Source organism: Eubalaena glacialis, chromosome 13, assembly GCF_028564815.1.
Source record: "Eubalaena glacialis isolate mEubGla1 chromosome 13, mEubGla1.1.hap2.+ XY, whole genome shotgun sequence".
NCBI classification, from domain to species: domain Eukaryota; kingdom Metazoa; phylum Chordata; class Mammalia; order Artiodactyla; family Balaenidae; genus Eubalaena; species Eubalaena glacialis.
In genome coordinates, this window is record NC_083728.1 from 5,286,340 (window position 1) to 5,300,896 (window position 14,557).

The 14,557-nt window shown below is 48.5% G+C and overlaps 2 protein-coding genes across 3 annotated transcripts in view; one reads left to right on the forward strand and one right to left on the reverse strand.

Moving 5' to 3' along the window:
• RAB22A (RAB22A, member RAS oncogene family) overlaps positions 1-3,281 on the reverse strand; it is a 53,828-nt gene extending 50,547 nt beyond the window's left edge. Inside the window, exons 1-2 of one of the 2 annotated variants that reach the window (XM_061208226.1) lie at positions 2,974-3,281; positions 1,877-1,956 (exon numbers count right to left, since the gene is read on the reverse strand). In XM_061208226.1, coding sequence (XP_061064209.1) covers positions 1,877-1,956; positions 2,974-3,009 — 116 coding nt within the window. In that variant the 5' untranslated portion in view covers positions 3,010-3,281. The remainder of the gene's footprint in view (positions 1-1,876; positions 1,957-2,973) is intronic. The other variant, XM_061208225.1, reaches the window with a different exon arrangement.
• The window catches only part of LOC133104109 (putative serine/threonine-protein phosphatase 4 regulatory subunit 1-like), a 58,143-nt gene continuing 46,593 nt past the window's right edge, over positions 3,008-14,557 (forward strand). The window contains exons 1-3 of the mRNA XM_061209788.1: positions 3,008-3,057; positions 3,112-3,455; positions 3,597-3,641. Coding sequence (XP_061065771.1) covers positions 3,008-3,057; positions 3,112-3,455; positions 3,597-3,641 — 439 coding nt within the window. The remainder of the gene's footprint in view (positions 3,058-3,111; positions 3,456-3,596; positions 3,642-14,557) is intronic.

Below are 14,557 nucleotides of genomic sequence, written 5' to 3' on the forward strand. Positions count from 1 at the left end.
TTTGGAGCACAGAACATGGTCAAAGAAATCACTTCCTGTACTTCAGTCACAGAATATGTCTCTCTCCTCCTAGGAGAGGTTCACGAGGGCAGGAGGCGTTGGCAGACTTTTTCTGAAAAGGTCCAAATAGTAAATACTTTCAGCTTTGCGGGCCACAGGGTCTTAGTCACAACTATTCAACTCTGCCATCGTAGCCCGAAAGCGGTGCAGACAACATATAAATGAACGGTGTGATGTGTCACGGTATCACTGTATCTATAAAATCAAGAGGTGGGCCAAACGGCCACGGTTTGCTGAGCCCTGGCCTAAATCACCAGCCCCCAGTCTAGCATCCGGCATACAGCAGGCACTCAGTGAATGAATAAAGAAAGAAAAAAGCCATTGCTTTGGCAGTGAGATGGAAACAGGTACTGAGGGAAGGTGGTTTCAGTGGGACGGTGGGGTGGGATGGAGACAGCAGGGGCTGAGAAGCAGCAGCTGCGGAAGCAGGAAGTCCTCTTTCCGGAGCCCCCAGTTTGCCCGGCAGGCTTGGGGGGGCGCCCCTGTCTTCGGGGAGCGTGTCTGCAGGCTCCGACAAGAAGGCAGGGCTGGGGAAGGAAGGGGAGACCTGATGAAGGCAGGGCTCCAGAGCTCAGGTGTGCGTGGGGTTGGTCCTGAAGGAGGAGGACACCTGCTGAGGACAGAGAAGCAAGGACGGTGGAAGGGACGAGGGGGAAGCCTCGGATCCTCTTCCCTGTGAGACGTGCGCCTGGACCGCCTGGTGACGACAGCGGGGCTCGGGGAGGTGAAGAACCCCAGCGCCTGTGGGGCTGGGAGGGCTGGCCACCCAGGACAGGGCCACAGGCCTGAGGGAGACCCTCCACCTCCCCTCTTCTCTGGTGAGACAGCGCTTCTAACCGAGCTGGCGTTTGGGTTTTTAGTGCCGCCTAGTGTGAGGTGTGTCACTCACTGAGTCACCAGCACGACCTGCTATCACCTCCTGCCCCTTCACTTTCCCACGCGGGTAGTGACAGGCAGGCCCAGAGGAGGATGAGTTCACACTTCAAAATGTAGACATACCCAGTTCTTTCCTGAAGGACACTGAAAGGCATTTTAATTTCAGAGAATTAGGGGCTGTTTCATCTTGATGCCTTCAAGTGTGTATGTGTATGCTGTAAAATATTTCCCGATTAGGCAGAACAGAATTTTTCTTTAAATGGAAGAAACCACTCGACTGGGGCTTTGCATAGCAGCTATCTAGTCTTACAAGCCTAACAAAGTATTAAAACCCACGAAACACAACTTCTCACAGAGAAAGTATTAATATTATGATATTTTAAAAGCCTGAAAAGTTTTCTCACAGAGTCGAAAACCGACAGCCAGTCAATTTCACTTATTCTAAGACCCAGGTACCTGGAAAAAAGCTTCCATTTTCACATTATTTTGTTATTTCTTTACTGCTACTGGAACGTGTAGTAGCAGTGCTGGAATGTGTGAGAAGGGTTTGGACCCCAAACTATTTTTTACGAAGAACTAAAGCCACCTAAAATATCTTTTAAAAAAAAAGTATTAGGACCTGTTTTCTTCTGCCTTATTTCAAGGTGTAATTGCTGTTACTATTCATAGATCGAAGGCCCTATGTATATCCTAACAAGTAAAACTTTAATTCATACTTTCATTTTGAAGTTTTCATTCCTCACAAATCAAAAGACAATTTTCCTAAAACACATCATTCCTCACTCCATCATTTCAAGTTCTTCTAGAGATGATGGGAACCACTGTCTCCAAATTCACTAGAGTTTAAAATGGGGATGCCTAACCCCTGTAACACAGCCTTTATTTGAATGGACTTTTCAATACACCTTTAGATGCACATTCAATAAACTTGATCTCTTACCCTATTGTTGGGTTGATATTCGGATCAAAACTGTCTTCCACGAACCGCCACACAATACTTGATTTACCTACACCTGTATCCTGAAAGAGAATGAGAGAGGTGAAGAAGAAAAAGTTTTACCTGCTTGCATACACCAAAAACTACCTTGTGCCCTAAGTTCAGGATTTTGGAAAAATCATTCCAGATAGGTAAATTTTAGAAGTTAAGAAACACAAAAAGGTTTTCATAAAAATTCAGCGGAGTAACTAGGAGATTTCAAAATGTATTGTAGGAGAGGGGTTCCAAGTTTTTAAGAGACAGGATCTTTTGAAAGATCCAAAGTTTCTGCTTACTGTGCAAAGTGACAAACTCACTTGCTTTATAATAAGTCTAAGTGAACTATGAACTCCTGAACTACTTCTGAGTAACCCCTGATAAATCCCAGCCCCACCCTATCTAGGAAGGGGGAAGACTAGTTATTGAAATCTTTTTCAGTCTTTAAAGCAGCAACTCAGGCAAGAGAGCATCAATTTCAGAAAGTATCCTCTGAAATAGCAAAGTTGCCTTGACAAGTCAGGAAGCTGAAGCTTCAAACTAGTCTTTGGGGCTTCCTGATTTGAATGTCCCCCCGCCCGCCCCAAGGAAAGTAACTCTGTGAGAAGTGTCAGAGGTATCCCACAAGTTCAAAAACACCAGGCAGACAGCAAAGGAGACTACTGCTGCTCGTAAAACCTAAAGACCTGTTACTGGCTGTACTCTACAAGACTTGGCCAACTCCTAACTAGTACCTGGGGAAGCTATTTAAGAGCTGCTCTTAACCCAGATGCAATGGAGAGGCAGTGAGGGCTCTTCACCATTTGGGGGGCGGGAAGAGACCCTGGGCTCCAGGGAGGGACGAGGGGGAAGGTCCCTCCCGCCAGCAAAACCTTCAGGACGGTGCGGCCAGGTGGGCGGGACGGCCCGGGGTGGGGGTGGGGGGGCTGGAGGGAGGGTCCCGGGGCAGGTAGGCGGCGTCCCGCACGGAGACTGGGCGAAGGGGCAGAGGGGATGTGGGCACGCCCGGGTCCCCGGCCCGCCCGGCCTCCCGCGGCCATCCCAGCCGGCCCGCCGCCACTCACCCCCAGCAGACACACTTTGAGCTCCCTCAGCGCCATGGCCTGGGAGCCAGGGGCGCGGGCCCGCCGCCGCCCTAAGTTGAGGAGGTAGAGGCCCGGCCCAGCACGAGCATCCCCCAGCGCCGCCGCGGCACGGCCTAGCCCCGGCCGCGGGGCGCGTAGAGGCGGCGGCCGCCCGTTCGCCGGTCCTCGGCGTGGCCCGTCCGTCACCAGCCGTGCGGGGCCCGCCTCAGCAGCCGGGACGGTGCCGCGGATTCCCAGGCGCCACCGCTGCCGCCATCTTGGGACGCCGGCCGGGTCACCTGACCTCCCCGCCCACCTCGGCAGCCACCTTCGCCGCGAGGGCGGGGCCGGCTGGCGCCGCGAGGCTCGAGGCGGGGCCGCCGGCGAGGGGCGGGGCCCGAAGCCAGATACCCCCGCCCCTCTCCCTCTGGCCCCGCCCCTCGCACGCCGGCCCCTCCTCCAGGCCCATTCCAAGATGGCGGGTGAGTGGGGCTGGACTTCCGAGGCGCCCCCCTCCCCCCAAGCCGGGACCACCCCTCGAGGCCTGGGGACCCCCCCCGCCCGCCCCTGAGCCCGCCTGCCGCAGCCCCCTTGTAACTCCATATGTGTCTCTTGGTTTTCAGGGATCCCCCTGTACTTTGTGGACTTGCAGGATGACTTAGACGATTGTAAGTAACAGTTGGGGCGTCCCGCCCCTCCCTGGGAACCTCTCATATAATTCGGGGTGCACGAAAGGCGGGGGTGGGACCTACGGGCTGGGCTCTCCGTGTTGGGCCCAAAATAGCGGGACCCCCAACTGCCTTGATCACTTGTGGCGGTCCCTCCTCACTGGGCGGGGCGGCCGAGGATGGGGAGGATTTTTGTTGCTGGGAAACTTCTGACTTCCAATCACTTTCTTTCTCCTCCTCCTCCTCCTCCTCCTCCTCCTCCTCCTCCTCCTCCTCCTCCTCCTCCTCCTCCTCCTCCTCCTCCTCCTCCTCCTCCTCCTCCTCCTCCTCCTCCTCCTCCTCCTCCCCCTCCTCCTCCTCCCCCTCCTCCTCCTCCTCCTCCTCCTCCTCCTCCTCCTCCTCCTCCTCCTCCTCCTCCTCCTCCTCCTCCTCCTCCTCCTCCTCCTCCTCCTCCTCCTCCTCCTCCTCCTCCTCCTCCTCCTCCTCCTCCTCCTCCTCCTCCTCCTCCTCCTCCTCCTCCTCCTCCTCCTCCTCCTCCTCCTCCTCCTCCTCCTCCTCCTCCTCCTCCTCCTCCTCCTCCTCCTCCTCCTCCTCCTCCTCCTCCTCCTCCTCCTCCTCCTCCTCCTCCTCCTCCTCCTCCTCCTCCTCCTCCTCCTCCTCCTCCTCCTCCTCCTCCTCCTCCTCCTCCTCCTCCTCCTCCTCCTCCTCCTCCTCCTCCTCCTCCTCCTCCTCCTCCTCCTCCTCCTCCTCCTCCTCCTCCTCCTCCTCCTCCTCCTCCTCCTCCTCCTCCTCCTCCTCCTCCTCCTCCTCCTCCTCCTCCTCCTCCTCCTCCTCCTCCTCCTCCTCCTCCTCCTCCTCCTCCTCCTCCTCCTCCTCCTCCTCCTCCTCCTCCTCCTCCTCCTCCTCCTCCTCCTCCTCCTCCTCCTCCTCCTCCTCCTCCTCCTCCTCCTCCTCCTCCTCCTCCTCCTCCTCCTCCTCCTCCTCCTCCTCCTCCTCCTCCTCCTCCTCCTCCTCCTCCTCCTCCTCCTCCTCCTCCTCCTCCTCCTCCTCCTCCTCCTCCTCCTCCTCCTCCTCCTCCTCCTCCTCCTCCTCCTCCTCCTCCTCCTCCTCCTCCTCCTCCCCCTCCCCCTCCCCCTCCCCCTCCCCCTCCCCCTCCCCCTCCCCCTCCCCCTCCCCCTCCCCCTCCCCCTCCCCCTCCCCCTCCCCCTCCCCCTCCCCCTCCTCCCCCTCCTCCCCCCCCTCCCCCTCCCCCTCCTCCTCCCCCTCCTCCGGCGTCCCGGGAGGGGCGGGAGGGCTAGTCCCTTCTAGTGATTCCGGGCGGGAGCAGGCGTGGCCACCTTGGGGTTCGGGGGCTTCCACCCAGCGTCTCCACTTTTTTCCCTGGGACTTTTCAGAGTGCTGGGGAGTTTGGGAGGTCCGGCTCCCCGTGTGGCCGGCCACAGACTCGCACAGACTTCTCCAGTGTCTGGGCCACAAGCCCAGCTCCGTCTCATCCCTAGGAGCCCATTGGGTGGGTATCCTTCACCTGTCCCTTCCTGCCCTTTCCTTTAGAATCACGTTAAGGACTGATGGCTGCGGAAGGTGTTCCTGGAAATGCAAGTTCGCATTTGTGGTGACTGAAGCATTTCCTTTCCATTCAACAAACATTTCTTGAGCACCTGCTGGTTCTGGGCCGGCCATGCGCGGAGCCCGGGACCTACAAACTCGAACCCGAAACGGTGACGACTCTCAGGGAGCTCACAGTACAGGGAGAGAGCCGACTTGTAAACAGATAATTACCAAACGCCGGGTTGCCTGCTGATGAAGGAGGCCTGTACAAACCATCACAGTAGCCAACATTAATGGGGGCTTACTGTGCTCTTCCTTTCCCCATCTACAAGTTTCCTACTAACAAGAACTGGTGTTTACAGAAAACACTATAGGTCAGGCACAGTTTAAACCCTTTATACACATTATTTCTCTTAGAAGGAGGCAACTTTATCAAAGTAGAATGACACTTGAATGGGCCAATGTTTAGGAGCATGGGTCCTGAAGTCCGATGGCCAGAGGGTGAAGTCCTGAGCCACACTTTACTGGCTGTGTGATCCTGGCCAAGTCACTGTACCACTTGGAGCCTCATTGCCTTATCTGTAGAATGGGCATAATAGAAGTCCACCTCAAAAGGCTTCCGCACAGGTTAAATAATAAAAGGTTTAGCGTGAAGCCGTGTACATAGGACAGGCTGGGTAAATATTATCTGCCATTATTATTGTTGTGATCATTATTCATAATTATTTAACACTGTGGGGCAAAGTACAGTGTTGGCCCCAGGTTTACAGAGCTGAATGTTTCGGCCAGTGGGCATCTTCGAATGGAAGGAATGTAGCGTTTCTCTTGATAAACAACAGTAAGCTGCTGTTAAGGCACCTCTCATTCATAGATTCGATATTTGGCCTGACTGGAAGAGCTGACTTCTGGCTATTTCAGTTATCTAACAAACCACCCCAAAACTCAGTGGCTTAAATCAACAGCATTTTGTTATTTCTGACAATTCTGTGCATTGACTGGGTGATACAGAAGCTTCGTGTGTTCTCTTTGAACTCTGGGAAGATAAGAAGGTCCAAAATGGCTTTCCTCACATGGCTCTTGGCCTGCTGGGACTGCAGGTCAGGGCCTCAGTTCTTTTCCAGGAGCTTCTTCCACTTGGCTAGCTTGGGCTTCTCACAGCGTGGTGATGGCAGGCATTTGGACCTCTTTTCTGGCAGCTAACTTCCTTTTGTCTTTTTTGTATATGTGTACAAAAAAGAAGAGATTATATAGGAAAAAATAATTCTGATTTTCCTTTGGTCCTGTTTGTGCAAATATTGGGTGTTTGAGACTTGTAATAAAGAATGCCATAAGTACTCTTTAGCAGACTGCTGAAGACTCGTCCCAGTAAGGAAGAAAACCAGCATTATGGCTCTGAACACACCCATGCCATGGGTAGGGCAACTCTGGGAGCCTCCTGGGGCTTCTTTTTTTGAGCAGGGGTGGGGGCTTCAGGGTGCTGTTCCTATGAAATTACAATATAATTGGTTTGATTAATAGCCATAATAGGAGGGCCTGTCCCCCCGGTAATTTATGCAGCCCTGGGTCCCACCTTTGCACTTTACTGGGGTGGTATTTGGGAGGCATTATCATGCTGTGATTGATAGCAAGAACCCTGAGGTCCTGTAACCCACTTCCTGCCTTTAGCTGAGTCCGTGTGAGCAGATCACTCACTCTGTTCACATTCTTCATCTGGAAAATGACATAAGAATCGGAGATGCTTCGTAGGACTGATATGAGGATTAGATGAAACAATACACATAAAACATTTTAGCCCAGTGCCTGGCATAGAGTATTATATTCAGTGATTTTATTACTGTTAGTATTTTAACCATCATCATTATTGCTAGGCACTCGTATACGATTTTCTGATTCAGTGTTAAGGGCTGCTACTCTGTGAAGTAGGTAGGATTATTCCTGTTTTACAAATGATGAAACTGAGAATCAGAGAGGTTAACTAACTTATCCAGTATGGCACAGGTCATAAATGATAGAACTAGCAATCCAACTCTGTTTCTCTGAGTCTTGCTTTTTTTATTCCATCACACAGATTGACCTCACAAATATTCTTAAGCTAATGGTAGGAGCATGGATGTTGGTTGGGGTGGTTCTCCGTCTTTTGTCCTTCTTGGGCATTTTTTGTCTAAACGATGGGATAACCGCTCCATTTAGGCTCTAAGTCACTTTGGGCAGGAACATAGGTCATCCTTTTTTATCACCCAGTGTCCTCCATAATCTAGGAGATCAATTAATGTCGTTACTGGTAGTGATAATGGATGACGAGTCTTGTCCGATTTACTTTGTGATTTCTTGATTAAATTGGCTAATTTCAAAAAGAAGCCATAATGAAAGGCTGCCTTGTCTTTTAAAATCATTCAGAGTCTTCGGGTCATTGCAGCACAGAAAAGATTTAATTTTAGTGAATTAGCTTGCTGAAGCAATCTAAATTCCTTCTCTTGAGAGCAGAAAGTATGTGGGATGGTCTGGCACAGTGGTCCCGGTGGTGGATTGCACGTAGAAGGTGGAGCTGGATGCGTCTGTGCCTCAGGGGCTTAAAGTCCTGTGACCGTCTGGGTTGCTTAAAGCAGGTGGAGGCTGAAGAGGTATTACTCCTGGTAAGGTTTGCTTGGCCAATTGGAATTTAAGTGTGTGCCAGTGGTGGGTGAAAAAAAAGTGAGGGGAATCTGTTGCAGATATAAAGAGACCTAAGAGACCTATCAACAAAATACAATATGTGGTCATATTTGGATCCTTAGTTGAACAAATCGGCTATAAAAAGACATTATTGAGACAGTTGGGGAAAATTAAACTTGGGCTGGGTATTAGGTTATATTAAGAATCATTATTAATTTTGTCAGATGCGATAGTGGTGTCACAGTTTTATTCAAAGGAGAAGGACCTTATCTAACAGAAACAAATAAGCATTTATGGGTGAAATGATTTAATGTATGAGGTCTGCTTTGAAAATGCTGCAACAAACAATAAATAATCAAAAAGTTGGGAAGAAGGATGAGTGGGAAAAATTGGCAGAATGTTTATACTTGTTGAAACTGGTTGCTGGGGTGTGGGGTTTATTATACTATTCTGTTTTTGCATGTGTTTGAAAATTTCCTTAATAGAAAGTTTTTAAAAATGAGATGAAAGTTTCATATATGATCAAACGTCTACATGAAGAGTTTAAAGCTGGATTTCAATTCTGAAGTCAGCTGCCATGTTACTGTAAGATGCATTTAGCTTCAAAAGACAGACTTGGAGAATCTATTAGTATTTGGGGGACTGTGTATTTTCAAATGTTTAGTTTTTGAGGTATCTATGAAAGAAGTTGGAAGAAGGTATACTTCTTCCAACTTGATGTTGAAAAGGTAGGTGCCAACAAATAATATCTGGACCTTTGTTGAAAATGGGATTAGCTAAGTGAGAGGGATACAGATAGACTCTTTGAATCTTAATGCTAGAAGGAGTGGTGTATGTTCAAGCTTGAATAGAAGACATCCTCCAGAGCAGAATGCATTCCATTTCACCTGCCCACTTTGGTCCAGGTTTGTAAAAATGTTCTGCTTGAGGACCACAGCCAAGCAGAGAAAATAGATTAATTTTAGCCCCAAACCAAACCATTGAACCTTCTCTCTGAACTATTATATAAACTCAAATCAAAGATTGTCAATTTTTTTTTTTTAAAGTAAAGACCTCCCTGTTGAGTGGAATAGTTTGAACAGGAACTTGAATGTGCTAATAGTTGGGAAATAGAACAAAATCCAGACATCAGACTATTCTCCAAGTCAGAGATGGGCAAATTTTTTTTTCTGTAAAGGATCAGATAGTAAGCATTTTAGACTTTGCTGGCCAGAAGGCCTGCTATAACCACTCAAGTCTGCCACTGTAGCCTGGTAGCACTCACAGATATACATAAATGAATGAACATGGCTGTTTGCTAATAAAACTTTATTTACAAACACAGGGCTGGATTTGGCCCTCTGTTCTAAATCAAACTTGATTTCATTTTTCTTCCTTTTTTGGGGGGGGATTTTTTTTTTTTTTTTTTAATTGAAGTGTAGTTGATTTACAATGTCGTGTTAGGCTCAGGTGTACAGCAAACTGATTCAGTTGTATATACATATATTTATATTCTTTTTATTATATATTTATTATATATATGTTCTTTTTTCAGATTCTTTTCCATTATAGGTTATTACAAGATATCGAGTATAGTTCCCTGTGCTCTACAGTAGGTCCTTGTTGGTTGGTTATCTATTTTATATTTAGTAGTGTGTATATGTTAATCCCAAGCTCCTAATTTCTCTCTCCCCGCTTTCCACTTTGGTGTAGCTGTAAGTTTGTTTTTTATGCCTGTGAGTCTGTGAGTCTGTTTTGTAAATAAGTTCATTTGTATCATTTTTTTAGATTCCACAGATAAGTGGTATCATATTTGTCTTTCTCTGAAACTTGATTTCATTCTGTCCGCACCCAGAGGTCTGTCGATTAGCTGAGCCAACCTGAAAGGCTGCCTTTCCCACTGGGCTCAGTTTGAAGAGCTGACTTTTGCCGGCACAGCCCCTGCTTTGTTGAGGAGCCCTTGACAAGTTGTTCAGCCTTCACGTTTCCTTTTTCCTGTTGGTGTGTTGGGGATTAAAAGCATGTACCTATCTCCTCCCAACAGGATGAGGGTGAGCAAGGAACAGGAGAGTCAGCATGGTGTGGGCCGAGTCAACTGTGCTTCCCGGCTGATAATCGTAATGCATTTTACTTTTGTTGTTCTGTATTTTCCATTTCCTGTGAGACAAACAGATGAACATCAGAGATTCCCTGAAATTGTCTCTGTGTAAAAAGAGAGTTTTATATGGCTTTCTACCTCACAAATGAAGATTTTTTTAAGCAGAAATTTTGCAACAAAACCTAGCTAATGAAAGAGAAAGTGGTTTTGAGCTTCAAAACACCACTTAGCCTCAACCCAGATGAGGAAAAAAAATAAGAGATGAGGGCAAGTGGTTGCTTTCCCTGTTTGGAAAGTCATTCATCCAGGTAACAGATGTTTCTCCAGCTCCTGCCAGGCACCAGCCTGTGGGAGGCACTGGGGATAGGGGGATGAAGAAGCCCTGGGCTCCACCCCAGAGCTGCTTCCACCTAGAGGGAAGGTGCGCGTAGAGATGGCACAGATGGGAGGTGCCGGTTGAGTTGGGTCAGGCCAAGGAGGGCAATGGGTGAGTGACCTCAGTGAGAACTTTTCCAGTGCAGCCAGGGGGCAGAAGCCAGGCCAGAATGAGTGGCATCGGGAAGTTGAGGATATGTTGCCTGTAGCTCAGTGGTCATGCATCGAGCACCCGCTGTACTCCAGACACTGGCTGGCCATTGGGCATTTTGGGGAATGGTCATCGTTCTTGGGAGCTCCCAGTGTAGCCAGGAAAACAGACCCTTTTGAGAAGAAGCAGCTGGAGGGGTTGGAGGGGTTGAAGTCAGTTGCTTTTCTTCTTGGATAAGAGAGCCCAGAACACCTTTGCATTATTTATATCTACTCTGGCAACCTTAAAAAAAAAAGAAAAAGGATTTGGATGGCCCAACCGTTCCACTCCTGGTTACTTGCCCACAAAACGTGAACACATATTTTCAAAAAGACAGGGTCATAGTTGCACTATTCTTAATAGTCAAAAACTAGAACCCACCCAAATGTCCATCGTGAGTAAAATGGATTATAAATTGTGGTGATGTTCACACGATGGAAAACTATGCAGTTATAAGAGTGAATTATCTACAGCGTCACTCAGTAATATGGATGAACTTCACAAACATAGAGGTTGGTGAAAGAAGCCAGACACAAAAGGGTATAGATTTTATGATTCTGTTTACACAGGGTACGGAAACAAGCACAGCAATCTAGCTGATCTGATGTAGAAGGCAGGAGAGTGGTCCCCTTTGGGTAAGGCAGTAAGTGGGAGGGAGCGTGGGGGGCTTTTGGAGATGCCGGTTAAATTGTCTGTCTTGAGCTGAGGACTGGTTTCACAGGCATGTTCAGTTAAAAAATTAGTCAAGTGGAACACTTACTTTTTGTGCGCTTTTCTGTGCGAATGGCATACTTCAGTTAAAAAAATAAGAATTGCTTTTTAAGATCAAGGCACAGGGCAGAGCATAACCATGGACGGGGGGAAGGAGTCCGTGCACAGGGGGAGATGGCAGGGAGCAGGAGGGGAGGGTGATGGTGGGGTTGGACTGTGTAAGACAGGCATGGAACTCGGTGCATCCGCGGAGGAGTTTGCTTCTTTCCAGAGGGAGGAAGACGACCTTCCTGGCAGTTTGGCCAAGGCGGTCATTAGAAAAGTGGTGTAATGTTGGCCAGCATTGCTTGATTGTCTCAACTATTTTGAACAGTAGGAAAATAGAGCCCCCCACGCACATACACTCACCCCAGGGGCTGTGGGTTTTGTTTTGCAACCTTTTTTTCCTTTTCGAATCTGCCTCAAGTCTGAGTGGAGAAGTCGCTGCATTTTTCAGTAGTGCTCTTCCATCCATCAGACTGTGTAGAGTCTGGCCCCCTCACCCACACCTCCTCCAGCTCTGTCCCCAGCTGGGTGGGTTGGCAGGAAAATTGAGATGTATAATATCACAGTGGAGCCCACGAGCGGCTTGGAGCTGCAGAGTGCTTGCCTATCAGGGAACCCGAGTCAGTGTTTCCCGTTGACCGTCAGTGTAAAAGTCAGAGTCATAAATAATGACGGGTTTTGGAAGCCGTGATTAAAGCCACAAATCAAAGAGGAATTTCCATGTATGCATGGTATAGAAAGGACGGCTGCTTGTGAGCTGGGTTGGTCTTTTCAGCCAGCCCACTGCGTAGTGCTAGTAATAGCCATCAGTAGCCCTCAAAGATTTGCGATACAAAACATCCTGCACTGGACCGATCCGCTCATACAGGAGCTAATAAATCAGCGTGGGTCTTGTTAGAGAGTGGCATTTATACGGAGAAAGTTTGCCTGCGCAGCTTGCCATTGAAATTTAGTTAAGTCAACAAAGACCTGCCGTGTGCAGGGGTCAGTTCCACCTTCTGCCGCCCGCCCCCCCAAAGTCAGTGAAGAAGCAAGAACGTTCTTTATCTTTCACGTGGGTTGGGTTTGTCTGGTGTAGCTTTTAGAAATAGTCCCAATTTAAGAATCTGCATTAGTATTTATAAGCCTGTTAGCAAGAAGGATGAAGCCACTTTAAATAATACATTAATGGATGGTTTACTCTAGTTTCCCCCCAAATCATATAAGGCCTTGCAGAGACTTAGTTATTGTTCATCGAAGAGTGGCTAATGAGAAGCGCTAAGAATTATCAATTACATAAGTTCTACATTAATACAGTTTTCTCTCTCTCTCTCTCTCTTTTTTTTAAGTACACATTTTGTAAATAAGGCTAGACTCCTTCTCAGCCACCATCAACCAATCTTCTAACATTTTGAAGGGGACACGGACAGTGGGTCACATCTGTCATGTTTTCTCCCGACCAACGTCCCCTAGTGCTGTGTTAGAGACAGAATATTGGATCGTATGAATAATTGGGCTGGCCCAGGGTGGCGTATCTCACACAGAGTTATAGTGACAGGATGACATGTTGAATGGAGAATCGTAAATATTGGGAATGCCTGGAGAACGGATTCTTAATGAAAATGCTTGCCGGGATAGACGTGCTCTAACATTCTGCCTCTGTCTCTACCTCTGTTCATGTCTGGGCCAATAAAGTTATCTCATTGGACATGTTTTATTGTGTTTATTTTTTCTCACCTTTCCACTTCAGACCAGTTCTGGGCTGGCTGCTCAGCTAGGGCTTGGTGGCTTCGTGAGAAATCTCTGGCTTCCCGAACCCCTCAAAGGCAGCAGACAGCCAGTGCACTTTCCTCTGCTGTGTTCTTCCCTTCATCTGGAATGTTCTTTTTCCCTTTCCCAGATCCTCTCTCTCTTCCTGTGTGGTAAACTCCTACTCGATCTTCAAGGCCCAACTCAAATATCACTGCTGTTTTAGGGAAGCATATCCCATCACCTCCTTCCTCTTCCAAGCAGAGCTGGTCTCCTCCCTGGCTTGTTTACACCTGTACCCTATGGCTCTTGCCACCGGGGTATTGTGGGTTGTTATGTGTGGGAAGATCTTTGTTCCCTTGGGAGCTTTTGGAGTCTGGGGACCATGCCTTTGTCATCTCTGAACCGCCAGTACTCTTGTCGAATGTTGAATTATGGTTTACTGTTGTCACCTGAAATTAACCATGGTGGGTGGGGAGAGGACGTTTGTGATGGGTTTGCTGTTAACACGCCTTCTGTTTTTTGTACGAGATCTTCTGATCCTTTTTGTGATGCAGAATGACCTGTAAAATTTCTTTTCTTTCTCTCTTTTTATTAGATCGTATCTATTGTACTTTGAACCTGTAAAGCACATTCACCTAACATTATACTTAAAGCGTTAATTCATACTTAGCCTGGTTTAAGACAGGTTGGTGTCTTGTGAAAAGCACTGACACACGGGCACGTGCTCAGGGTCCCCTGTGTGTTTTCGCCAGAGCAACCTCATCCAACTTATTTTGCGCCCCAGCCTGTTTTATTTATTTTTTATTTTTATTTTTTTATGTATTTTTTTGGCTGCGTTGGGTCTTCGTTGCTGCACGCGGGCTTTTCTCTAGTTGCGGTGAGCGGGGGCCACTCTTCGTTGTGGGGTGCAGGCTTCTCATTGCGGTGGCTTCTGTTGTTGTGGAGCACGGGTTCTAGGCGCGCGGGCTTCAGTAGTTGTGGCTCGCGTGCTCAGTAGTTGTGGCTCGAGGGCTCTAGAGCGCAGGCTCAGTAGTTGTGGCGCACGGGCTTAGTTGCTCCGCGGCATGTGGGATCTTCCCGGACCAGGGCTCGAACCCGTGTCCCCTGCATTGGCAGGTGGATTCTTAACCACTGTGCCACCAGGGAAGCCCCCCCAGCCTGTTTTAGATGATGACTATACTGACAGTGTGCATTATGTTTGGTTGATAACCCTTGAGTAACCAGTTAGTGTTGAGGAGGATCTGGGAAAGGGAAAGACGTTTTTTCCCGCACGGTTGTGGCTTCCAGAAACACAGTTAATGAGGGAAGAGGTTTTTGTCTGTTCGCTTGTTTTTTACTTAGTCGCCTAGCGTCAGGGTCAAAGGATAATAATTCTGTCGTACTTTGTAAACTGATCAGTATCTCATTGAAGTAGAGCCAGCCTCATCTTCGGTTGGGTGAGCTTAAGGCTACTGCTTCAGGACCACTCTGGTTTTGGTTGGATGGAGGTGAGCTTTATATCTCTTAGCTGGTTAGCTGGGTTTTTTAACTTGGACCATCCCCCTGGAGGGTAGGCAGCAGCCACAGCTGCTGCCTGAGATGCACCAG